The sequence below is a fragment of the Rhipicephalus microplus genome, unplaced genomic scaffold (genome assembly GCF_043290135.1).
Source record: "Rhipicephalus microplus isolate Deutch F79 unplaced genomic scaffold, USDA_Rmic scaffold_42, whole genome shotgun sequence".
Classification (NCBI taxonomy): Eukaryota; Metazoa; Arthropoda; class Arachnida; order Ixodida; family Ixodidae; genus Rhipicephalus; species Rhipicephalus microplus.
Window position 1 is genome coordinate 804,094 of NW_027464615.1, and position 27,586 is coordinate 831,679.

Sequence of the window (27,586 nt, forward strand, 5' to 3'; positions counted from 1 at the left end):
GTTCTTCGGCGTTCCGCGCCGCGTCCGGCGCGCTATGATCGGCGCGCCCGCCGCTGGCCGGGCGAAGTCAAGCGTGAAACAGCGCTCCGGCGGTGTCGACGCGACGATCCATGGCCCACCCAGCGTGCAGGGCGGGCGAGTGCGGTGCCGCCAAGGTCGTCTCCGTTTAATAAAGGACGCCGCTTTCGCCCTATTGCGAGGCTGAAGGCTCTGCGACCGACCGCGGGTTTTGGCGCTTTGTTTCATCGACCGTTTGTTGTTCCCTGGCTTGACGACGCGTGCGCACCCTTTCTCCCCGTCGTGGGGGGGGAGAGAAAGTGGCGAGCGCCTCTCGTTTCTGGAGCGTTTCGCAGTTCGGTTGAGCAGTCAACCGACAACCTTTCAACCACCGGTCGGGTCGTTGGAAGTGGGCATTGGGCAACTCGGTGTGTAACCCACGACCGTGCTAGCCGATTTGCCGTGCTTAAGCTTGAAGGAGTTGGACAGCAAATAGTTGCCGCTACAACTTTAGCGTGGCAGGGTGTCGGTGCCCCATAGCAGTCAGTGAATATATTAATGCCAGTGACGTGACCCGCATGGAAAACGTGCACCTTGTAAGGGACGATAAAGGCAAATCACACTTTACGTCAGAGTGGGAGGTCTTGAGAACGTCTAAAGCAGTAGCATCATATACAGCATCATTTTAGTAATAAAAAAAAGTTGAGGCAAGTGTAGGAGTCGACGTATTGTGAAATGGTGCAAAAACACATGGGCGCAGCGAGAGGGTGACACAAGTGCTAACTTCAAACTGACATTTATTTTGTCAGAAAGAGATCCTGTCCCATCACGGTGAGAAATGCAGATGTACCCCGTGTTTTGGTGACACTACTGCTCTACTTCGAAACGGTGATAAAACAGCTAGAGGGGTAGCTGAAGCTTTTTTTATTTTCATGGCAAGTTTCGGTGATAAATGCCTAAGCCACCTATCGTTATCCCTGTCTGACGATGAAGTGAAATTCTTCATTATATTTCTATATTTTTGTGTTGGGCAGAGTAATTGTGCATGACCAATTCTTTTCATGTATGTTCTCTTCCTGCAAAAAATAATCCTCACTTTAAAGTTAGCACCCGTGTGATCCTCTTGCTGTGTCCGTGTGTTATCGTGCTGTTTTACAATGCATTACCAAGTAACTGCGTTCTGTACTACTGTGGGACTCTGTTCACACCATCAATGGGACATTCTGGAAGGGAAGCCCCATGAAGCAGTGAGGAGTCTTTAAAATTATCACACGTACTTGAGCCACTTTCATTGCATTACTAGATGGAATAAACTGAAACTTTTGCAAATTCATGCAAAAAAAATAACTTTTAAAGTGATTGCGTCAAAGAGCTTGTTTCGCAGAAATGCTGGTGTAGGCAGCATTGGTTGTAAGCAAAGAATCGTAATCTTGTGCGTGACCGAAAAATTGATAACAAAAAAAAAATTCAGGGTCTGAGTGGGGATCGAACTCGGGTCACATGCGTGGCAAGTGGGTGTTTTAACACACAGCCACGCATCTGCTTTTGAATAGAGAAAATAACTTCCTCGATTCGGAAATGTTGGGAAAGTAACTTTCAGGCTTCACAATGCAACATTACATATTGAAATAATAATGCGTGGTACAAGCGTACATTTCCATCGAGCGTTGGAACATGCTATTATCATAATGATTTTTCATGGTGTAAAGCCTGCCACCCACTACACAAAGCACGCAGGTTACTGCGCCTATTCCCTTAAAAGGCCACGTAGGGGGTGCATAGCAATTTTTCAAAAAGATTTCGTGCATCAAGTGTTCAAAGTATGTACTACAGACAGGATATCGCTATCGTGCTCAACTCTTAAAGGCGAAGCTTAAAGGCCCTTCAATTTATTGGCATTATTTTTGAACGACACCAGTTCTGTTTAGTGTTTTCAACGCTGGGCATTTGACCACTACAGCCCCTATTTTCTCTGGACCATACTGTAGGCATGGGAAATGCTATGTCAGAACGCTGTTCGCGGAAGCAGGCTGTTCCAATTGCCCTAGGTTTATGCAGACCACTAAAATGTGATTTTCTTCCAAATTAATGATTTCATTGGCATGAAACAAGCATCACGTGGTTTCTGGAATGCGATTTCAACAATCCATGTCAACTTGGTATTTGCCTTTAGTGTCCCATTAAATAGTTGTGAATTTAACAGGTTGGACTTCGCAAATAGCTTGGCTCATGGTGCAAAAGAGAGAATCCTTGGTAGTTCGTTCAACTGGAGGCTGTACAACTTTTTCCTGTACCTTGACCAAACTTGCTTATCTAAGAATCGCCATTGAAAATGTGTTGTTCTTCATTATGAAAACAAATGGTCTACTTGTACAAGGGTTTCTGAGGACAAGGCTTTTTAAGCAATTAGGTTGTGTGCGTGAGTAGCTTTGATGAGCAGAGTTGAATTCAGTAGCACGCAGTACAATGATCACTCACCTGGGAAAGATGCCCTGTTTTTTTTTTTATACATATATATACGCAGTAAACGGTTTGCCTGCCAGCACACTATCTGCAAGTATTATAGAGAGGCAGTGCCTATTAATTTGCTTCCTTCATTGTAGTTAAGCTAAGATATACTTAAGGCTCCTTTAATCAGCACAGGTAAACCAATAGGGGGCAGATTGCTTCAGTCATCAAACATTTAGCATTAGTTGTGGGCTCTTTCCTTATGGATTACTTCAGTCATCAAACATTTAGCATTAGTTGTGGGCTCTTTCCTTATATTGATTTCTCGTATCTCGTAGTAGTCTCGTAGTCTGGTCATGAGAAGTCGTTGACGTTATTAGTTGAAGAGAGGTTAAAACTGCCGGATGTAACGTGTCTATCTGATGAGATCGTGGCTGGAGCTAATGTTAGTCTGAAGCTGAAGTTATGTAAACTTCTCAATGCTTGAAAAACCAATCTTTGTCCTGCCTTATGTAGATGGCTTTCTTCTTTTTTGATTCTGTTATTGTTATGGCAATCTCTTGCCATGCACACACGCATAAAAGCAGTGTCATAATGAATGTAGATAACCCCTTTGTCTTTCTACATGTGTGAGATTTTTTATTTTTTGTGTGTATCATTAGCTGGCCTGCCACTTGTTTTCGTGTTGTGCCAAACCTAACTCTGCAGAGCATCAAAGCAGTCTTTGGATAGATGCCACTTAACAGCAGGAGCGGCATTGACGCTTCCCTCATTTCCTCCAGTCTTCAAATGTCGCAAACTGCGCAGACGTCACAGGGACAAATTTTTTTGCCCCCTTTCGTTGCACAAACGTCTGAACGTCAGCGGACTGTGGCAGAGCATGACACTTTGTCTCTCTGCTGTCGTGTCGCAAAGCGGTGAAAGAAGGGCCGGGCCAAGGTTGGTGCCTTGAGGTGGGCTTGCTCTCGCGTGGCTCTTTTCCTCGTGCACCTCCAGGAAGACGGGTTCCTTGCTCGTACTCCTCCTTAGACTTTTCTCTCTTTTTCTTTTGGTGCTCTACTTTGTCTTGTATCTTTTCTCTTACTCCTGCTTATTAACTTGGTTTTGCTTGTGCTTTCTTGGCACTGCGCCCAAAGGCCGAGTTGAGTGTGCCTCTCGTTTTAGCTTTCTTGTTCTTTCAACGCTGCGTCGTCATGCCGAACCTTTTGGAAGGGGGTTGAACGGCACGGTGCCATGTGCTGTGCGGCTCGGTTCAAGGCTACTGCAGACTCGCTTTGTCTCCTTCTCCGAAGCCAGCATGACCGTGACTACTCATCTGCGCGAGAGAAAGGGACAAGCTGTTTGAACGGTTCTAGCTACAGACCTCCTCCCTCCCCATACTTTCAAGATAGTGGGAGTGCCACTTGGTTTACGAGCTGGGAACTCTTCCCCTTCTTGGGTGCTCTGGTGCACTGCTATGCATTGCTGACTTAAAGAATGGGTTTTTGTTTTGTTTTTTTCAAGTTTGTATTCTATTTAAGTTGTTCTTGTTGAAGAACACAAGAGAATGACACTATACCGTGTTTCTCCATTTGAGTATATGCAAATAAAAGTTTGATGCATTTGGTGGGTTAAAGTTGTATCATGAATCAAAAAGCAAACAAGTAGTGTGTTTTAGATTAAAAGAAAACTAGAGTGGAGTTAGTTTGTTCAAACTCTTAGTTTGTGCCTTATCATATGTCAAAAGTATGTACATGGTAAGCATGTCGATTGTCCTTATAGTTTTATAGCAAGTGCATGGGCCACCAGAGTATATATTGGCACATTCCACACAATATTCTTGCTTCTGTAATCATGGTTATTTATTAATTTTTTTATGCAGTTCATGAACATATTGTACCTGTCTTTCATTTTTGCCAGAAAACTTGTATCTGAAGCAGTGAATATGTATTACCACAGTTTACCCATGTTAACTAACGGAGCTTGACATAAAAACGCGGACAGTTAATTGGTTTGAAAGTGACGCCATGCCAAGGCTTATCATACACCAAGCAAAGCTTACGCTGTCTTTTGAAATGCGCTTATTTATTAATTTTTTTGCAGTGTGCATTAGACATTACAATAGCTTTGCTAGTCAATGGACGCGGGTCATTCTGTGATGGTTCTGAATGTTGCCTTTCCTCTTGTCTGTTGCAGGCAAGGATAGCATTTCTTCAGGGTGAGCGCAAAGGGCAGGAGAACCTAAAGAACGACCTCATCAGGCGAATAAAGATGCTTGAGTTTGCCCTCAAGCAGGAAAGGTACGCAGGACGAGAGTGTACTCGTGCGATTCCTTTGACCACCTGTGCTTTGCTTTGTTCTTTCACTGCAAGCTGTGGCCTACATACGCTACCGAAAGGCTTTATTTCTCTACATATTACCACAGGCTTTCCCGCCTAGACGGCTGTGTTAAAGTTGTGTGGACTTGGTAGCTTGAAAGCGTTGCTATGCGCCATTATTAACATGATAAAAAGCTAATTTTGCAAGAACTTGCGGCGTGGGCATGGGCTTGTTGTAAGCGAAAAATCATCTTGTCCATGGCCAATAAAATTGAAAGATGCAAATAAATTGCGAAGATTTCCGGGCCCGAGTCGGCATAGAACCCAAGCAGTTTGCATGACAAGCAGGTGTTCCACCACACAGCTATGCACCTGCTTGGAAGTACAGTGAAAATGACTGCCTCTGCTTGGAAATCTGTGAAAATAATTTTTATGCTTTACAAACGTGTTTCTTCTATAAGACTTCTTCTATACAACATGTAATATCGCAGTAATATTGTGGGGTACAAACGTGCATTGCCATCGGGTGTCGGAAAATTTAATTATAGCAAAGACTCGGCGGTTTAAAGCCGTTCGCCCATTACAAAAAGCACAGGTGTTTCTGTGCATATTCCCCTAAGACCGTGTGGTGGTGCTTAGCAAGTTCGAAAACATTTCCCTAGCATAATTGTTCGTGGTGTAAGGGGGGGACGTGGCGATGAAAATTATCTTTGCTATTTATGAAGCTAAAGGGATCAAATTCGGCATGCAGATGTCATTTGTTGTGCTGGTATTATAACTGAAATCTGTTTCGAGCTGTCTAGTACAACTTTTGAGCTACAATACTTGATAGATATCCCCCCAAAAATTGGCTGATGAGACACAAGTTCCGTCGAAATCTTTGCACAAGCACAAGGATATTTTTAAGGGTCTATTTTGGGTCGTAATGCTATTGGTTAATTTTTAATATTTAAGTAAGCACACAATTTTTTTTCTGAAATGTCCTGGACATATTGTCTTACCAACAACTTTTACGAAAGCCATTTACAAAAGTCTGTATAATGTGCACGCAAATATGGACAGCCTTACGGCACTCACCAATGTGTCAATCTAAGTTCAGGAAACGAAATGGCTATAGCTTATTTTGTTGTGAAATGGCACAGGGATGACCGACAACTGCTCAAAAAATGAAACCTGAGAAAATGGAGCTCAAAGAAACTGCAGCTTGAAGCTGATAAAATGGAACTCACAAGGAAGCTGGCTTTATTTTTCATTGGAGAAATGCATCTTTGTGGCTATATTGAGCTCCAATCTGTCCTCCTTACGATGATGCCAATATGGTGGCACGGTGCCAAGGGAAAGCTGCAAATTTGCATTTTGCTATGCCCATTTTTCACATAGCCTTTGACAACAGCCCTAAGTAAAATGCTTTTGTCAACTTTACTACTTATTTTGATCTAAAATTACACTATGATATAAAACATCGTCTCAGGATTACAGAAAAAGAAAATTGAAAAACTGAACGTATTATCCGAATTTACAATTCCCATGGCCATGTTTCTCCTTAAGGGGAGATACTCCTCGAAAACACTTTTTCTTTAATATTATACCTAAAGTTATGAAACTTTGGTCATAGACTGAGTTTGTAACGCTGATTCCAAATATGTGCTTAGTTCTTATGTAGCTTTATTAGTTTTTGTGCGAGACACCTCTCAAGAGAAAAATATGGGGCTTTGTGCTGTGGGGAGCAGGTGCGCCCAGCCTCCCTTTTCCCTTTTAGGGCAGCGCACGCGCCTGGTTGCGGGGACCCCTTCCCCCACGGCCGGCGCGTGCGATTCCCCCCCCTTTCCCGGCGCCAGGAACAGGTTCCCCTCTCCCTCAGCGAGGAAAGGTACCATTCTCGTCAGGGAAAGGGAAATCGGGTCGGGGAACAAAACGAGCGGGCAAACGGGCGCTCGCTCTCTGACACCAGCGACCATCCCAGGAGGACGAACCCGCAACCCCTCCTGCGAGCCGAGGACGTCCACGACCGAGGTGTAAGCGTCAACACCTTTGTTATCTGTAGTATCTCCCCGCGACAGTGACGCGCGATTGCTAACGCTTAGCAATAAAGTGTTTGTTGTTGATCTGGCCAGTTGCCTTATTCGCCCGAACCCGTAGTAGTAGCTGCAATGAGGCAAGCTACGGTTGGGGGACGTTAACCGTGCACGGAACGACTGTGTGCGGCTGAAACATTAGCTATAGGCTTCTGCGTCAGCCGTACATAGGACGGTGCCCCCAACAGTGCACATCTTTTTTCATAATAAATTTTTGTTTAGAGAAGCCTGCAATAGCTCATTTTGCTGGTTAGGTGAAGTAGTATGTTAGATACTACTTAAAATTTATTGAAATAATTTCTATATTTCTAAAAAATTCAGGAATACCAAAAGTGCATACTTTGTGTGCTGTGAGTCAACATTTTAATTTTGTTTTCAAAAAAATGTATAAGAGATATTTAAAATGCATATAGCTATCGACATTCTACACACTTTGAAGAGGCTGTGTGCAAAATTTCATCCAGATCTGACCATTTGAAGTACCTGAAATGTGGTGCACAAAACGAAAAAAATGCTGAAAAGTACAAATGGATAAAAATGCTTTTGAAAGTTTCAAACATCTGTATTTTTCAAAAACGTGACGAAAGCACATGAAATTTCTTGCAAAAATAGAGCATGATGTCTCAAACACAGCACAGCTGTTCAGAACTCCCTTGGCCCATATGTTTGCCTTTCAGCACCCTCTCGAATAAAGTCCGTGAGACGCGCTCTCTTCACCTGGTTTCGGCGATGGGCTCGAGCTTCAGCAGTTTGGCGGACGGACATTTTCTTCATTCTCCTCTGGTCACGGGAGCTTCCCAGGGCAACAAGCTCTTCTGGTGGCAGAATACTAATCGCCTGAAGCACTTGTCAAAGCTGCCATGACTGCAGTTATACCACAAAACGGCGATGGCAGTTGCAGTTTCCGCTACTGTCTTGGACACAAACTTCGTCTTCGGGCATAGTAACCAGATCTTGCTGTTGAGGGACTCTGCCTGCATTTTGTGTCTTCCCTTGTAAGCAGCGGGTGGGAAGCTTCTTCTCCGTGAGACGCCTGTATATAGGCAGCAGAGCCTCCTCCCCCTGTGTCTTTGTCAGAAGCGGAGTGTGGTCTGGCGCGGGTTCTCCAAGTGCTTCCACCCGCTGGTGCTTGCACAATGATTCAACTCCTTCGGGGCAGAATTTGTGGCTCTTGGCTGCATTCGTCGAACTCGAATGAAAAAGTGATGCCCAAATGGCACGATACATTCCCGGACATTGCCCCTGTTGCTGGTGATGGCTATGCGGTAGTAGTTTTGCAACTTCTGTATTTGCCCGTCCTTCAACTTCTCGCCACGTGGAAGAGGAGTCTTGAGCTTGCGAATTCAAGTGCCCAGGCGCTTGGCCACGTGGTTGGTGCAATCTTCCTTCACGATGGATGTTTCACCGTACACTTTGGCCTCAAAGACAGCATTGAAGGCTTTGCTGTCCCCATCACTCAAAAATGTGGTGAAGCGCAACGGTGTCTCATATGAGGGAGTCCGCGTCCATATGCGCACTGCTGTCTCAGTTTCCATAGCATGAGAGGAGCAGTCAACGTTCTTCTCACAAACTGGGTCATGGTACGCCTGCCACACTTGCTCTTCGCTCCCGATGTCTTTGTGCCGGCTGCACGCAAGGCAGAAGTTTGAGAGAACCTCAAAATCGAGGTAGAAGCCAGTGTCTACAGACACAGCTGTGCCAACGCCGTTATGGCTCTTGTGGCCCCACTTTTGCCACGTACCATCAAACATCACGGCAACATCACTGCTGCCGACCATCTCTTTCGTGTGAACTCTCGCTTTCTCCATGTTTTCCTCCACGGCTTTCATGGCAGCAGCATGAACTTTCTTGCCGATCGCAATAAAGTTCTTGTGATGTAACGGCGTCGGCAAGCCAAGAATGGCGCAAAAACGTGAAAGCTGTTCGTGCCCGATGCCAATCGCGTGCGCAGCTACCATTGCCTTGACGTTTACGGCGAAGCTGTCACGGGAGCTTTCACTCCGATATTCCCGGCTTCCGCTAGCACCGTTCGCAAGCTCACCAGGCACAACACGGCTCGAGGTGTGCACAGAAGAAAGTACCGATTCAGGGCACTCACTGTTCGCTCAATGCAACTCAAGAAACGCCGAGAGACCCTTCCGTTTTTCGACCGGTTCACGTACCACGAGGGTACAGGTGTGGCACGCAGGGCAAGCAGCTCCACTTATCAGCACCGTAAGCGCACTGATATCGCATATCACAGCACTCGCAGAGTTCCGATCGTTTGCTGCTCTATCGTTCTCGAAGAGTCCAATCTTCACCTCCGAAGCGCTCACAAAGTTCAGCGCAGCGTCGATTTCGTCCGAGTGGCCGCCGTGCTGGTTAGGGCTAGCCAGAGGCGTCGAGCGGCTGCTTCCCGCTGTCACTTTCCGTAGAGGTTTGCGATGCCGCACTCGGTACGGGATCTTCGCTTGAGCCTTCCGAGCTCGGAAATTGCGCTTTTTCGGTTCGTTCATTACGAAATAACTGAAAAAACGCAGGAAAAGGGCCACAGAGTTCGATCGAGTCGCCGCACACAGTCGAGGATGGATGCAGGCTTCGGTGCTTCGCCGCAGCGGGCGGCCCCGCTAGAGCACCACGTGATTTAAATGTGCAGTAGAAACGCTTGAAACAGGCGCCAAAACGTGCCTTTTTTTATTATTTCGGGCCAAAATGCGAAACTGAGGGAGGTGCTGTAGGCTAAACGAAGGCTTTCTCAACCTCTCCAAGCAAACAGCAATGGCGGGAGATGCTGCATTCTCGAGAAGGAGACGATCGAATGTTGCTGATTTGCGACGAAACTAGCTCTTTCTCGAGCCACCGTGGCTGAATAAAATAGAATTTTTACTAACTTCTCGTTCGAATTTCGCCTTGATCTTTTGCGGAGTTGTAGCTGAATATACAAAGATAATTTTACAGGTAAAATCTCAAAACTGAAAAATTCCGCGAAAAACGCGATTTTTCGACGCGCATCTCCCCTTAAAGCATGCTACCTATTATATCAAGTGCAGCCATATGCGAAAGCTTCACTGACACAAGCCACTTTCGACTTTATCGATTATGCTGTAGTAATCTGCAATTCGAACTCCTCGAGGAACGTCGCACAACAACAAAAAACGTAAAATGGTTGCAGTGCATGCCAAGAACTGGGTATTGCTATTGCATTCGACCCTTAAAGGTGAAGCTTAAGGGTCCCCCAATTTTTTCTCAAGCTTATTTACATGCTGACGTGTAGGCAGTCTTCGTACTTAACGTGGGCATACCCGATTAGGGTTTAGTTTTTGTTTCTATTTCAGCCATCAGACCGCATGGACGGGCATGTCAGGTGTCGGGATGGGGAGCTTTGCAAACCTTGTTCGCAATACATATTGCACACGTTTTCAAATGGCGTAACAGGTTGAAATGCATGGCATAGAAGTAGCAATTGTGTATTTATGTTGCAGCAAAAAGTCAAATTCGGTGAGTGGCAACCGCTGCCATTGCACTTTCTTGTTTGTGTTGCCAGCAATGGTGAGATAGAGAGAACATGAAAGGGGTGCCCCGAAGCTTGCTGCACATATTTTCTTTGTTTGCTTGCTGATGCCATAAGTTTGCAGATGCCATACAGATGCGTTTGTAGAAGCAAATGAATCTGTTTTGACGCATTTCATCCTCTAGTGTTATGGTGCTGAAGAAACATTGTTTCACCTTATTCACTGTCAATAGTAAACTTAACAGAAGTAAACTGTGAATTAACTGATTCACCCAAGGGTGTTTTCACCAGTGAAGCAGTTCTACTTAAATGGAAAGAGATGTTCTGCTGTGCTTATTTCAAGCTTTAGAGCCTTTGCCAATCTGCCACAGTGCAGGTGACTTTTGGTGAATTAGGCTTGCTTCATTTCGTCGAAATGCGTGGTATGTCGTACTACACCTTAACTCGTAAACATCTTCCCAATTCGTCTGCAAAGTATTTAGTTCCTATCAGTGAGTACCTTATGAACACCCTGTGTGTGCCTCACGAGTACCCTTAAGGACCTCATTCAGAACAGTATAATTTGAACATTTTTTTCTGGTGGTCATAAAAAAAAAAAGTAGCCCCTACGATAACTCTTGTATATTTTTTTGCAAAAGTCTTCTGCAGGCTTTCTAGTATGCTTCTGGCTGTTGCAAGGTTGTTCTTCTTTAGGGTTTATCATATTCCCTTCTGGGGTATTTTGTTTGCGCAGTGCTTTGTTCGAATTTCCAAGTGAAATTTCAGAATGTGCAGCCTAATGTTTTATAACATTATCGAAAAAATTCCTGACAGCTTATTCAAATATGTAGTAAAAAAATGTTTTAGTGGCACTCATTTAAACCTTTTTTTTTTTGGGCTCCTATGGGGAGATGTGATTTGAAAATCAAGTTTTTTCTTTGGGTATGCGCTTTGATGTTGATTTCAAGTATATAATTGGTTTTATATTAAGTTTCAGTTTTCATTTTATGCCATAACAATGTAAAGTATTGTTCGTTTAGGATAAACTTTTTATGCCACTAAAATTTCATGGTTCTGAGCCATTAATAGCTCATTTTTCCCCACATTAACTGTAAACTTTAAGTGACGGTCAAAAAAGTTTATATAAGACATTTTAATGGACAAGAAAAGTTGTAATGTGAGAATTCTTAGAATCCTCAGCCCATACTAATTGCTTACTTCAAGGTTGTACGAGGTGTACGAAAGATATCAAGTTTTAAAATAGATACTTGAACTCTTCACGTGTTAAGGATAATATGTGGTCAAATTTTAATCCTGATCGGGCTATCGGAAGTACCAAGAACATCCTGTCTAAGCTCAAGAAGTTGCCCAAAAGTAAATCTTGAGTAAAATGCATTTTAAAGGAATAAGTGAAAGCTCAACTAAGTAGAAAAGATGCATTTTTCTGAGATGGTTTCTTCTTTCATAAGAGCTTGGCATATTTTGAGCATGTGGCTTTATTGAACGCCTCATGCGAAATGCAATGGTAAGCAGGCAGGTGACGATTTCCAGGGGACTCTAGACAATGAGCCCTTCCTAGTTTTTAGTATAGCTACCTTGTGCTTTTTAAAGGAGGTTTTAGCCTACTTCATGTTTAGTTACAATCATCAGTTTTTAGGTAGAAAAACTAAACTTCTGCAAGCAAGTATAAATGGAATGAATCTGAGAACTTGCACTTTAAGCGAAAGCTCGCATATTGTTGTTCTCCATGCTTGGTTGGCTGTTAGTGCCCTTTAGCATAGCTCGTCTTGGACTTCTGCCAACGATTGCGCTACACGTGCCTCTAGCACCTTGCAGCCATAATCCAGTTAAAGCTGAAAAAACCGTGTGCATGCCCTGTTAGTGTGTCCACATTTGAACCAACCACAAAGTGGGCTGCCCAGTGATTACAATCTGCCTTCGTCAGCGGGATCCTTCGAGCCTTGACTTGGGAGTTTGAAGTCTAGTAGCCTTGCTATTCGGCTTTGCTACAATTCCCTTGCTTTTATTTTTCTTTACTCACTGCCTTACATAATGCACTTGTCTCCAACAAGTATTCCTCAGAATATCAAGTGTTCACTTGTGAACTTCCGCGCTTTCAACAGCATTTGTGTGAGCCACCGTGTGATGAGAAACGAAAAGGTCCACCATGGGTGTGCCCCTTCCTAGTTACTATTGCACCTCTCTTTTTTTTTTAGCATTACCTTTTACAATTTTGAATATGCATAGATTGTGAATGACCTCATAAGTAAATACTTCATTTGCAAGTAGTATAATGTATCACTCTTAATAACAGTGTACTTGCGTAACTTTACCGTATATACCGTATCTATTGTTGTTGTAAAGCTTCTCCGTTTTTGCACGAAAATTTTTGGCATCATTCTGTGTTACTATAAAAGTATTTTACATAAATTGCAAACAGCGTGCTCAGTGCGATCATTATAAATTTTGATCTTCTATTTCTATCAATCTCGTGGCACATTCTCGGTTCTTTTTTAACTCATCTCGTGCTGACTGCAAAGTGGTTGCCCAGTGATTACAATCTGCCTTCGCTAACGGGGTCCTTCGAGCTTAGACCCGGAAGTTAGGAGTCAAGCAGCCTTACTGTTTGGCTTCCCTACGATTGTCCTTTTCTACTTTTCCTTTCTTTCTTCATTTTTTGTTCTTCCCTGCAGTTGTCCTCCAAAATTGGGTCATACAAGTACAAAAATGGGCTTGGGTTGGAACGAGATTGGCCATTAACTGCTACACCACCAGGCTGCTTGCTCTCGGCTTCCGGTCTTAGCGGGAAAAGGAGCGTGCCACAGTGTGCGAAGATTATGAGATCTGAGGGCGCACCCTTTGCGCCTGCATGCAGATGCAGTGTCAGGATTTTAGCTGTTCATTTTTCAGTAGCCACGTTGGATGTTTTTCAATTCTTTTTACCATAGCCCACACAAATTAAATTAAATGTTTACAATATGGGCAAAAGGCAGGTAATCTCCCAAGGTGCACCTAGCAAAGACAGATAGCATTTGTCTCTCTCTCTCTTAAAGTTGTTCACTGACAGCACAAATTCACAATGGCGCATTTGCTGTGCTTTGCACTGTGTCATGGGATTTCTGTAACCTGCCACAGTGATGGTTATGGTGCTCGACTGCTGACCCAAAGGTTGCGGGACTAAATCCCGGCTGTGTCGGCCACATTTTTACAGGGCAAAAGTGCTTGAAGCTGATGTACTTGGATTAGGGAGCATCTCAAAGAACTTCAAGTGCTAGAAATTTTTTGGCGACCTTCACTTTAGTGTCCCTTATTGTATCCTGGTGTTGGGACGTTAAATCTTCGACAATTATTATTAGGACTTCGTTGCTTCCCGTAGACTGCATTTGTACCAGCACTGCACTCTACACAGTTGCGTGCATATGCAAGTGTACTCTAATGCACAACTGGCGATGGTCTTGATCTGCAGGATCAAGTCTCACAAGCTGAAGTACGACACGGATCCAAACCCCGCAGAGTTGAAGGCGCCTGTCTTCGACGATGTCAACAAAGGTAATGGGCACTTGCACGCTGCGCAATCTCCTAGGTTGAGCTCATTTTAAATTCTTATCTCGAGACTCACCGCATAGAATATCTTTGCCTTGCCTTTTGCTAATTTCGAGCAGACAGACAGTCCATTAGCTCTGGTGCGCTAAAGGACTGCTGCCTAAGGTCATCACTAGTACATTGGGCGTGATTGTCTTTAAAAAATGAACACTCGACCTTTGCCTTTAAATGTGGAACATGAAAATATTAACCGGACGTGTTCGAATCTGTTGGGATGGGGCATATGTCAATGTGCAGGCGTATCAAGGTACAGCCAGGAATGAGACAAAATACGACCAGCCAGCTCGTGACTAGAGTAAAGACTGACCTCTTATTTACATTGCAGTGATGTAACGGGAGGGTAGATAGCGCCACCAGGAAGCTGGTCGCTTAGGTGCACTTGCACTGACCACGATATCTTCCCCTTATATTAGCCCCACATATTTTCTTAATTCAAGTTGGAGAGGTAGTAGAACTCGACACCTGTACCGAGGTGTAAAACCAGGTCTGGGTGGTATTTGGATGTAGCACTAACCACGACAGCATCTTCTTGAAAAAATACGGGTTGGTAGGAGCATCTTAACCTAACTTGCACAAAACTGTTTCCACTGCTCGTGGATGCCGCTGGGGAGAAAGCGCTGTAGAAAAATCTTGCTCACTAGGAACTTTTTTTATTGAGCTTGAACCAGGTACCCACCGTGACATTTCGGAAGTGTGCTCATTTCGCACATGGGAGGTCTGGCTTAAATTCTTATCAGAGTTCAAATTTATTACCCGTCTCCCTTGCCCAGCCCCTTTTTTTTCAGCTCATTTGCTTAGAGTGAATGCTCGCGGTCTTGAGTTGCTTTTGTTCTTGGCATCCACCATAATTTTTTGCATAAGGACACAGGCAATAGACTCGACTGATCATTTCCGTTTGCAGAGGAGCCCATGGACGGCGAGTTGTTCATCACGAGCAACAGCAACGTGTCGTGGAGGCAAGGACGCCAACTTTTAAGACAGTGAGTGTCACTTGTGATCGGTGTGGTTTTTGTGGTGTGGTACATTTGGAGCCACATAAAAAGACAAACAGCACTAACACACGGACATGGGCACAGCACATAACATTGGACACTTACTGCCAACAAGGCTTTTTTTTTTTGTGAGGGCACAGATATGTATAGAGCGGTATTGCCTAAGGGATTCATTTTCAATACCATGCAGTTTTGATAAATAAAAAAAAATATACGTACATCATTAAGACTGTTGCAAAGAATAAGGAGTGGGGTAATAACACGCTTTGAGCCTCTGCACATTTTGGTAAATGTTTAGAAAAATTTCCGAGACACGATAGCTTTACTACATGCACACAACCTTGGCTTCGTAGAGCAGATGTGAGCACAGTGAGTAGACAAGTTGAGATGTATTCTTGTTGGTGAGCTCGCTTTCAAGGATGTTTAAATCACATTTAGAGCATTGCTTGCATCATTTCGAACGTCATTCTGTATTTGCTTTTGGTGGGAAGAAACATTGCTTCCATGGGGATTACAAGTTTCTTTGGCTAACACAGAAACATTTCAAAGGCTGTGCTTTTGCGAAGGCATGACCGGGAAGCAGTTTAGACCTGAGCAGTTCATACACTGCTGTAACGCCACCTTTCTGGTGAGAAAAGAAAAAAGTGATAGAAATTTGAAAAAGACCTGTACGGTGATGCACACTTATTGTAGCAGCTTTTACATTCAAAACCAGTTGTCGAGGTTAACGTGCAGATGGTTGAAGAAAGTTCAAGAGCTTCTTTGAAAGTCTCTCATTAGGTTGCTTTTGCGTTTTGGGAAGCTGGCCATTGGCATCACTGTTACTTTGTGGTGTTGCTGGAGACGGAACTCTTCCATTCTTTTGTTTAAATAGAGATTGTGAGGGGTTCTTCAAAGTAGTTGCAGCGAATATGAACACCAAAGATCAGCTTTTCATTGGACACACAAGCAAACACACTCTAGGTTCTCAGCGTCTCTCATAATCATATAGTGGTTTTGGGACGTTAAACCCCACATATCAATCAAACCAACTCTAGGTTCTCAACAATCCATGTTCAGTCTAATCAGCAGCATTTACCAACTCACAATCTTTCAGTCAGTTTCAGTTCATGAACACTGCTGTTCTTTTGTACGTATATTGTATGCAAGGTATATATATTTCTTTAAGACACTAAAATAAAGTAAAATTCTTGAGCTATTTATGTGAAAACTAGTTGATTGGGCCTCAAGAAATTGAAACGTACTCTATGGTACTGGCATTAAACAGTGGTTCAACAAGTGTGTGTGCGTTTTTTGTTTGTGACCAAGCTAATTGGAATGCATAAAGCGGGTTGCCCAGTGATTACAATCTGCCTTCGCTAGCGGGGTCCTTCGATCCTTGACCTGAGGGTTTGGAGCCAGTAGCCTTGCTATTCGGTTTCCCTACAATTTCCTTGCTTTACTTTTTTTTTCTCCTCTTTTCTCTTTTTTTTCCTTCCCCACATTCTCTAAAATTTGGTAGTACTAGTACAAAAATGGGCTTGGGTGAGAACAAGATTGGCCGTTAACAGCTGTCGTAAGGTTTCTTGGTCTCAACCCTCGGTCCTGGCGGGAAAAGGAACGTGCCGCTGTGCGCGAAGATTATGAGATCTGAGGGCGCCCCTTTGTGCTCGCATGCAAAACGCTAGTTTTTTTTTGCCAGTCATATGGCTGTGCAAGAATGTGCGCTTGTTAGAAAATCGACACGTGGCCCCAACTGATGCTCTGAACCAAAGAGAGCGCTATTTCATTGCGGCTGGTTCACTCGTGACTGAAAAGTGGCGAGAGTTCTATGTAGGAACAGCACGCTATCCATCTAAATTTGGTTTAGAAAGCGTGAATGTGCTGGTTCTGGCTACATTTGTTTGACCACTGTTAATTGCTTGAAGCCATTGCAGTTTTCATTTACTTTAGCACAGTTTTTTTTGGCAGTGCTGTGGAAGCTACAGAACTAAAATGCACATGTGCTGGTGGAATAAGAATTGGGACCTAGCCTTATTTGTAATTATCCGATTTTTTGCAGAAATTTTTTTATGAGATCAAAACAGTTTCGAAAAGTTGCAAATATTATTGCTCACTTTGGAAGGATTTTAGTTCCCACTTCTTAGGACCACGTTTTCTGCTTGCCTGCTTTCCAAAGCAAGCATGGCGTCACCGACATGTGTTGGTCCGTGTGTGGCTGCAGGCTCGGTCTTTAGTTGTACAAGAAAGATGTACTGCACAAATTGTGGCTCTGAAATATACAGTAAAGGCTAGTTAACTTGGATTTCTTGATGAACATGCGAGTACAGTTCTTATTTTGCATAACAGTGTAAAAGCCGCAATTTTCGTCATCCTGCGATTTGGTTCTCATTGCGACCATGCCACCAGACTTCCTTGTCTAATGGCAAATTCCACTGGTAGATTTGAAGTGGCCGCTGAAATCCTGGAGCAAGCACTCGGATTGCGCCAAGCCAGATGTGTGAGTGGAACACGTGAATGCCCCACCCCTAGGTCGCGCCGGAAGTTGTTTACACATACGTCACCAAACCAGTCCTGAAAACTTCGACATGGCCGATTATCTTCAGTCGAGACTTCCGCAGCGCACACGGCGGGAAAGCACGTGCGGCTCGTCCTCGCTGCTGCTACTGGTGCTCTCACTGTTGCTCAAAGCGAGAAGCAAACCAACAGCATCAAACAATGTCATTTTAGTAGTGTAAACTCGTGCAGTGGGTACTGCCTTGGGGGAAAAAAAACAATGCTCAAGGCAGTCGCAGGCAACAGCTAGGTCCGATTCTGCAAAAATGACGGCAATGCATTCTCGGAGTTGCGGCGAAATTCGTCTCTGCAAGACGGAGCACGCAGAACGCTCCGTCACGGAGTTGCTTCTAATCTGCCGGTGGAACATGCGAACTTGCTCTGAATCTACCAGCAGAATGCAGATTCTCAGCCACGGAGCAAGAAAACTTGCTCCCGCTCGACGAGTGGAATTCGCCATAAATATTGTGAGACGTCCTCTGTGCCTCATCCTTATTATGTACTTGCCACGACCACCACGCGCACGCGAGTAGTTGTTTCGCAGGTAAAAGGGCCTGCAACTGATTGTTTGTTCATCACTGTAGCAAATGAGTGTTGTGCCAGTGCACCATCACAGCTGAAAGCTTTTCATCTTCAACAGTGTCTGCCATGTTTGAGTTTTGTGACATTGCGCACATATTGATAAACGAAACTGCCGAGTGCAAGATTCGCTTGTGGACGAAGCCATGGTCACCAATTGTTCAAATTGGCGATGCATACTGTTGCCTCAGGTCTGTTGGTTGCGGTCGCTATTTTCGCTCTTTTGCTTCTCACATTTACAGTGCTTTGTATGGGCAGGCTTTGAGAATGATATGAATGAATTTGGTTGCGGTCGAATGTGGCCAAATTACAAGAGTTTGATGCCATGCACATGGTGGCCATGACCAAGGATCATATCTCCCAAGTCTGATCTTCAAAATTAATGTGGGTCGAATCAATGAGCGTTTGCTGTGCACTGTGCAATTGAAATTTTTGTCCCATTTACATTTCTTATGTATATATTTTCTTAAATGGGTCACCACTTTGAGGAAGCAAAACTGCAACCAGAGCTGAAATCAGTTGCTGTGCTTCTTGTGGAGTGATCAGCTTGTGTGGAAGGCCCGCCTCTGTGGCCGTTGATCCTCTGCCAGGACGAGCTGTCCCAGAGTATATAGTAAAATCATGAACTACTGGAATGCGGGGGTGTACAGGGGTGGAGGGGGCTACTAGTTCTTTTGCTTGTGGTACAGTTGCCACCGTAGACTGAACTTGTGCATGTTCCTCGGCAGGTACCTGCAAGAGATAGGCTACACGGACACCATCCTGGACGTGCGGTCGGCACGGGTTCGGACACTTCTGGGGCTGGGACCTGCGACCAACGCCGGCTCCGGGAATGCGCCCGAGGACAAGGCCGCCCACCCGACCGTCAACGGTGGAAGCGCTGGTGGAACGGCCCCCGGGGAACCCATCAAGCAGCGGGCCTCGGATACGCAGAGGAGGTGCGCCCAACTGCCTCTGTCGTGGCTTTTAGTGTTGCTGTTGCATATTTGTTTGAGGGACATTTTGTACAGTCAAACCCCTTTGAAAGACACTGATGTAAGAGACAAATGGGAGTAAGAGATACCGGAATCCCTAGTTTAAAGTAGTGGTTTATAGGAAAATGTATATGTTGTACTTTGCTTCTTAGACACACCTCCTACAAATGAGAATTGCTGGCAATGAGAAGAATTGCTGGCAGATGCACGTCTATCGTACCTGCCAAGTCTTCCGATTTTCTATGCATGAATTTTGACCGCACCTACGATTTTACGAATCTTGCTGAAATTTTTTCATAAAATATTTCATTTCCGATAAAAAAAATAAATTAGTAAAAGAGTGTGGCCTCCTATGGCGCATTGCCGTACCTAGTTGCGGAGGCTACAAAAACAGCGTTGTGCGATAGTCCGCCACCAAGAGAAAACAATATGTATTGGTGTTGTCATCATCACATACCGGCCAAGTCTCCTGCATTGTCCAGGAGACTCCCGGATTTCGACTGTTTCTTCCAATAGTACGGTTGCCATGAAAATCTCCCGGAAATGGAAATTTATGTGCGAGAGCTGATCGCATTGACAAAAATGCAGGTCAGTCCGTTCCAGGCTTTTTGCGAGCCTATCGCATTTTATTATAAATGAATTTAAGAGGTGTTAATCGCAAAATCTCAGTGATGCAAAACCGCGGCAGATACGAATTCGTGGAATTCCCCAGCTAAATTCATGTGTCCCATGGGCCGAAATTTGAATGTTCTGAACACTTTTTTTTAATGTGGGGCATGTGATATGAACTTTAGTGTGAAACCGTCGAACGAAGACTGGTTAAGAGCAGCGTGCTCGAAGCTTTGGAAGTACGCGGGCGACCAGCCCACGCACAGTCTTCTACAGTGCGTGTGGTTGTCGTCTCCACATCCGCTGGGGACGAAACAGTGGTCATTCTACATGATCATGTATGGCGACGACGTTACTGATAGAATTTGGAAAGTGTGCGCGTGGCCAACGCTCGACCAGTCAGCAGCGCTGCTTTCCGTAAGCTCTGTGGACAGAACCGCGGTAGTTGGGATCATAGATAGCAAAAAACGTCTTCGTTTTGAAGGCATGTGGATTGAAAACAAAACTACAGTTTGTCGCAACCGCTGCCTATAAAATTCTGGTCGAGGCCATGCGATAGCGGTCTATGAGCTCCGAGGGCACGTGGCTGACGCAGCGGTAAATTAAAGGCGGTAAAGACTTTTATAAAGAGTGCTAGAAACGTTTTGGTGTTCCTGTCCAAAAGTTGAATAACGATAAAAGTTAATGGTATTCGGCTGCGAAATTTTGTAAATAGGTGTGCAATGATGTTGGGAACGCAAGAAGGTCCACGAAAACTTCTTCTTTTTTTTTTTTGCCGATTTTTGGTCGCAGAGTGCCGCGCTCCCCATAAAAGAGTACCCTCCCTTCTCTGCTCGAGGGTTTTACGAATTTCTCTGTTGCCAGTTTGGCAGGTATGATGTCTATTAATAAGGGGTTCAACTGTACACGGTTTCGCCTATTTCTGCCATTAACGCTGTGGTATTTTAACTGTCTAATGTACCGGGATTCAACAACATTTTGTCTGCATGAGTTGCCTCCCATATGATTGGTTTTGTATTTCAACCCTGCACCCTTTTTTATCTCTCAGTAAAGGAAACTCCTGTTGAACGAAGCACATGTTGCTGGTCCTTTCCGGTTTCCACTGTATTACCATTATGACATCACATTTGCACAGTCTTGCAATGCAGTCACTGCATGAAACAACACGATGGCGCGTTTCTTTGTACTGTTTTGCCACGGATGTGGTGTACGAATAACACGTAGGACGTGCGATTCAAGCATTTAGTTCATGAATTCATGTGCATCTCTTGGCTGTCATTAAATTACTGACACAGTACACAAGTGTACAACGCATTGACTCGTTTTTTAGTGTGGCACTATTGCCAGCTGGTCTGAGCCTCGCAGTAAATGCTTTCTCTGTGACCGCATATGATCAAATAAGGGTTGTGCTCTGTCTAAACACTTGTATAATTGCACTCCGTTCCTCTCTTTTTTTTTTACCAGGGTACCAGGCAAGAAGATAGTCAATGTGGCTGAGAACGCGCTACTCGACACGGAAGCCTCGGTCTTGGCGACGTTCGACTTTCTGGCCACAGAAAACGTGGACATGGAGGACGACGAAGACAATTTTAGGTGAGCTGGCGGCTGCACCATACGACAGAGGCGAAATCTCCAGAGGTGGAAGTTTTTGAAGACCAAAGGAGACGCTGCATTTTTTTTGTGTGTGTATGGACCTTCAAGTGTAGTCAACTGCAGTTTTTTTTTTTTTACTTTTCTTCTATTTTGATTATTTTAATATTTTAATAGGTGGACCCTTGAAAACAAGTGTCGCATAGCCTCGAATTGGCGCTGTCGTGCGTCGATTTGTTGGCAGCCATAGCAGACACGCATTGCAAAGACACGATGCACTTGCATGTTGCGCATTCGGACGTTTCCCTAGCAGCACCATGGTAGGAATGAAATATGCACGAGACTCTGGCGACGAGGTTTGTTAGCTGGTCCACAACACCGTCCTTGTCGTAATCTGTGGTAGTTGTCTGGCATTGCCCTATTTTATGTATCTTTTTTTTATTTCATTCCACACGCAATAAAGAAGTTTTGCTGATCGCTGGAGGCAGTGTTTTGTTTTGAAGCTAGCAGGTTGAAGAGGGCACTTTAGTCCTTCAAAACCTTAGCAGTCTTTGAAAGAAGCTCACATTACAGAAAGGCTGCCCTTAGAGCTTTTTGAGTACTCTTGCTGAAACGTGTAGTCTGGATACAAGTTACACCTTGGGCTTTCAGGCCTTTTTATAGCTCAATGCTGTGCGAAAAGGGGTCACAAAAAATCTGCTTCATTGGTTTGGACACGGACACTCTCCCCCCTCTGGCTGCAAAGCTGCTGTATAGTCGGTGTGAAGTTCTGGGAGAAATTCACTTTGATGCTTAGCCATGTTTCTGTATGTAGCAATTTATGAAGCTCTTAGGGATTCCATGGCATGGTTGTCTTTATGCAGAAGTCGAAAACTGAAAAGTGCAAGAGTGTAGTCTCACAATCGTTAAGTTTTATAGCTCGGCAGGCTTTAGGTTCTTTAGAATCTGGCGACTAATTATTGGCTCGAGGCTTCTCTACCATTAAAAATTATGGCTGTGCGCACAGCATAGTGTTCTTCGCTACAGTTGTGCACCAGGTCAGGATGACAGAAGGCCAAGTTAGTTCATGTTATTAGACGGTGGGCATGCAAACACATACACGAACGAGAAGTTATGACACCACAAAGTCCGAGTAACAACTGAACAAACGCAGTGGTGGAAAGGAAAGTAACCACAAATACTTTTCTGTGCATGTCCAGGCAAGAGGGGACATCAATCAACGTGGCATGTGTGGGGATATGCATGAAAAAGAACTATTCAGTCACTTGATTTCTGAAGGGAGCGAATGCCCTAAAGTATCTTTCTTCACACGTGTCTGAGACAAGTGACGACGGTTGCAAGTTGAAATACTGGTCTGCAGTTTTTCTTGCAACTCCTTCTGAGCTCAAGGCATTCATTAATTTTGCCTCCCGCGATTAAAATGATACATATATTGCCAGCACCAGCTGCAGCTTCTGTGCTTGCAGATTCGCAACATAGGTTGAAGAAGCAAGCAGCCCGTTTTACTGCATTCGACCTTTCAGTGAGGTCTGGGCAGTGAAACTTTTTTGCAGGCCAGTTGGTTCCCATTGAATTATGGACCTGTCTGCATGTGTGCAAACATGTGCGCTTGAGGGAAGCCTTTGATGGCGCTCTTGTTGCCCCCGATGTCGTGCAGTGACGAGATGGAAGATGCGGTGTCTGCGGACGACGAGGCGGAGGAGCGGATGGACAACAGGCGAATAAAATCAAAGGTGCGTCCTGGTTGCATTCTGGTGAAATGAACGAACTCTTAACCCTTCAGCTATACAGTTTAACCCTTGAAGCGATGCACTGATACAGCCGACAGCTAGGTGAGAGGGACACCAGTGTGCCTGCATCAGAGTAGGGGTTGATCAGAAGATGAGTTGGGGAACTGTGGTATCGCTGTGTTGCTTTTTCTTAGCGTTTTGCTAGTTGACAGTGATAGTGCAGATGAGAGGTGTTCAGAATGTCGAGAAGAATCGCGGTCTCGCTGTTGAGTTTTATCCTTAAGAAGAGATTTATTTATAGAGTTTATTCCTTAAACGATACGATTGTAGCTGAAACATCTCTCGTCTCTCTCTGCCCAGGTTCTAGGATCTGGGGACGAGCTAGGGGAAGCGGACACGGAAAACGTGCTAACGGAATTTGACTTCCTGGGGCCCGACTCCACGGAAGGCCGGGAAGGTGGCCGCAATCAGGGCGATGGTTCCGAGTGGGGTGAGATGGCTTGATGCCTTACTTGATCCTCAATATCTTTTCCGCTGCTGCGCTCGTACAGTCATTGTGATTGAGTGCAGTTTGTCTGCCGTGTCGGTAAGTGTTAGGATCATGGGGATCACCGTATTTGTTTGAAGAATTGGGTAGCAACTTTGTAAATTTTCGACTCTTTCTCTAGTGCTGACGAGTATCCTTTGTCACAGTCCTTTAGTATGTTTTTATGCGTACACTCAGACCTATCTATAACAAAGTTGCATCTTACTCAAAAATGACTTCGTTATATCTGAAAATTCGTTATGAAGATTTATTTCTAACACAATATAGCAAGACTATTCTTCCTTTACTTCGTTATAACTGATTTTATTAGATCTGGGTTCGTTGTATTGAGGTGTTTTGAAGTGTATTAAGTTCTATGCACTACTGCAAATGGTAAGGCTGAGCAGGAGTGTGTGTACATCCATTAGTTTTGTAACGGGAACAGATTTACTTTGTGGATTGAGCACAGTCGTGTAGTATCTATTGAGGATCATGAAGTGAACACGAGTGGATTTTTGTTGTGTTTTTTGTATTGTGGGCTGTGTGAGGCAGTTTTGGATTGATAGTGCTTCACAATAGGGGCATATTATTTACCAGTGGACCAAACCCTATTATGTTGCATTGTAATTGTGACATTTCCGTGTAATGTTGTTGTCAACCACTCCAAATGTATGCTACACGTCATTAGTGGATTCGGGTCAGTACATGCTTCATAACGTGTCACTTGGTTATTGCTGGGCTATGTACTGGGGGCATAGTTTGTTGGGGTTATTGGTACCTGCACTGTTTAGCGCAGGGTTTAGTTTAACTTTGCATATAGAAAAGTTTTACATAATGAAGTCGCTGGGCAGTACCAACATATTCAGTGAGGATTTCAGTGTAGTAAAACATATGCGACGCACAGGCAGGGCCTGTAGCGAAAGATCAGCCATATGCAAGCATCACCTAAATGCACTTGTGTCACTTTTTTAGAGACTTCTGCCTGATATTGTAGCAGGCCGGGCAATGAAGAAACGGATGATGAAAGTGATGGCGAAAGCATTAAGTGCAAACTGTTTACACCTGTGGCATTAATATAGCTTTGTGCAGAGCTATATTAGATGGGCCAGTGTAGCTTCGATGGACCTGAACTAAGCTTTTCGTTGATGCTCTGTATTGCTTGGCACATTTTTAGAAAAATGAACATGTCTCAGTTACTTTATCGGCAAATTCTAGTGGCTGTAAGATATGGAGGTATGCAACTTGGGAACAAATGCAAAAGTTGAGGGAATGGGCCATATCTTCACAGGTTAGATAGTGTAGGACCGACTAGAAAAAATCGTACTTTGGGGTTAGTAATAAACTTTTTTGCCTGTGTCGACCTTTGACGAATGTTAGCCTAGTGAGTCCACTGCCCCGTTAATACTCAAGAAGGGGCACCCTCTGGACTGGACAAGTCTAATCTATTACTTTGTCGTGGGGCTTATGAAATCGTGATATTGGACATTGGGGGTGTTCTAATACTGCCTATAATAACATGTTGAAAGCTTAAAAGGCAGCTCCGAGCTTTACGTACAGCTATAAAATGCACCTGGAATGCTTTACCTGAGGTCATTTGGCATTGGTAGAAAAATCTTGGGAAATGCATGTCTGAGTAGAAAGTTATGATGCACTGGTGCAGTTTTGTCAGATTACCACGCATGAAAAATTAACTGTCATGGCCATTCCGCCTGGATCCAAAAGTGAAGATGTGAGATGTAATCAAATTGCGACAGCAGTTTAAAACAGGTTAGGATGACTGCTGTCTGTATTGGAAAAAAAAATTATCCTAGACCAGCCGCCCGACATCATGCGCTGGTGCGTTGCTTTGTGTGCGTGTTTTTGTGCTGTGGCCCTGATGGGTGGGGTGCCTCCAGACGGTTGTGCCGTGGACGACGACGAGGAGGATGAGGAAGAAATGGCGCAGCGGTGGGGTGCCGATCCACAGCTCATTAACCAGCTGGTCGAGGAGTACCGGCGAGAGCGCCGAGGTCGCAAGGGCACGAGCGCACCCGTCTCATCCCAGAGTAAGTCGGCTCAACTCCCCTGGGCCTCCGCCACGTGTCGCCGTTGGCAGTCCTTTCCGTAACACTCGGTCTAAGTCCTCTTATCGTCTCTCGCTTCCCGATGTCCATCTCGTACCTCTCTTTCCTTCAAATTCCATGGTGTTGGCTTTGATTTGTCGGCTGCTAGTTGCCATTGTCTGCAGCCTTGTCTACTGTAATTGCGTCAGCTTCTTCTAGGATTTTCTAGGACTCCTTCTTCTTTGTCTTTTGTCCTCAACTTTGATCTTCTTTTGTTCCAAGATTTCCTCTACCGGCATCAGTAAAATTTTCACCAATTTATACAAGATGGGTGTACTGCACTGTATGGGCCAATCATAGTGGTTCGTTGTGATGCTAACAGTAAGTGTCCATACTTTCTGTGCATCTGCTTTTGCAAATGCCACTCCACCTTGCTATTCATTTTTTGCATTGTCATCGGTGAGCCTGAGAGGGCCCATACCAAGGTTAATGTCGCAGTAGAGTTTGTTGTTGGCACCAAGGTTTCATCAAAAGGCCTTAAAATGCGATTTGCACTCAAAATCCAAACATTCTTAAGTGTCGAGGTTGGATTTCTGAAGTGAGGAGCTCCTTCCGAAAATGTTTGTTCCACTTCGTCTATGTGCACTTCCTTCGTTCTTCTCTCTTCAACCTCGCCTGTCCTCCCTCATCGCATCACAGGAATGTTGCTTTGCATGTATGTACTGTGGCCTCTTGCGCTTACTGGGCTGCTATGCCTCTGGATAACAGAATCTGCAATGCTTGAATGTATGCACCGATGCACTCTCATATTGCAAAACGATACCCAAACTACGCCAAGGTGATCAAGTTTCCACCATGTTTCTGTTGCATCTGCTGCCGTGCTCTTTTTGCAGTAAAGCACACGATGAGGTAGTGTTTTTATGATTGCCCAAATAGATGCTGTCCATGTATGGACAGTCGCAGACGAGAATGCATTCGTTTCAGATTGATTTAGTATTGGCATTCTTCCTTTTACATTTTGTAATGTTTTTGCCTAGTTGTGGAAGGCTGATATATTATGAATTTGAAGTGAAAGCTGGCACAGAAACTTGCCTTGGCATTGTTTGTGGTTGCCCAGAGTATATGAGCATATGGGGGAAATAATGCAGCACACCGCATAAGCTAGAAATAGCTGAAATACAAATAATTGTGTAGTATTGAAGTTAATTTTGTGTAGGCTTGTGCGAATATTCGAATGCTCAGAATGTTTGAATGAATAGTAGAGTATTCGAATTTGCTTCAATTCAAATTTATATTATTGAAAATTTCAAAGTATTCGCAATGAATGAATAGGTGTAAATTAATCCGCATGTAAGTGCTTGTAAAAGTGGTTTCACTGCAGTGTAGGTGTGCTAAGCCGTGAAAGCATCAACCCAGGGGAAATGCGCCTTGCCGTGAAGCCTTACTACACAATTAAAAAGGCCCTACAACACTTTTTGAGCATGGTCAGAAAACGCTGCCTATTGGTGGCCATTGATGATGTTCGCTACCAAGAACACGTGAGCCAAACATCGTGCAGCACGTGGCCTGCAATTCACCATAAGTTCTCAGTCTGCTAAAGATTGCTCTCTTCTCCCAGAAAATAACGCCACATGCTCAAAAATCACTTATTGCAGCTGTTGTATCGGCTATAGCCTGATTTGAGCATGGCACGCTTGGTCGTTAACTGGGGCCGCCGTGGGAGGCCGCCACTTGTCCACGTGTACGTGCGCAATCGCACATTGAAAAGCCCTGTATCCGGAGAACAAAGAAAAATGCTCAAGGTCACAAGGCGCACGTGACATATTTTCTTTCCCCGCGTCATTCCTCCTTGTTTAGTTTCCAGCGCTTTTTTCGGGACGAGAGGAGAGAATGCAATTGCAACATGCTACAAATCTTTGCAACTCTGCTCGTACTGGACGGATTCTAAAAATTTTCATACCATTTCTTTAGTGAGTCTCTTCCATGGCTACTTGAAAAAGTTTTGCAGGGCATATCACCTATAAATGGGCATATCACCCTTAAATTAATTCGTCATTTTTTTTATTCAAGTTGTGTAAGGGTTTGCGTGTTCTATTTATAATAAATTTTAAAATCTTATG

The 27,586-nt window shown here is 44.3% G+C and overlaps 1 protein-coding gene across 4 annotated transcripts in view; it reads left to right on the forward strand.

The window, feature by feature from the left end:
- The window catches only part of LOC119167346 (Connector of kinase to AP-1), a 114,601-nt gene that overhangs the window by 52,668 nt on the left and 34,347 nt on the right, over window positions 1-27,586 (forward strand). For 2 of the 4 annotated variants that reach the window (XM_037418811.2, XM_075884679.1), the window contains exons 2-9: window positions 4,621-4,724; window positions 13,753-13,835; window positions 14,791-14,869; window positions 18,724-18,933; window positions 21,043-21,171; window positions 22,826-22,901; window positions 23,259-23,388; window positions 25,320-25,469. In XM_037418811.2, coding sequence (XP_037274708.2) covers window positions 4,621-4,724; window positions 13,753-13,835; window positions 14,791-14,869; window positions 18,724-18,933; window positions 21,043-21,171; window positions 22,826-22,901; window positions 23,259-23,388; window positions 25,320-25,469 — 961 coding nt within the window. The remainder of the gene's footprint in view (window positions 1-4,620; window positions 4,725-13,752; window positions 13,836-14,790; window positions 14,870-18,723; window positions 18,934-21,042; window positions 21,172-22,825; window positions 22,902-23,258; window positions 23,389-25,319; window positions 25,470-27,586) is intronic. The other 2 variants (XM_075884678.1, XM_037418812.2) reach the window with 1 other exon arrangement.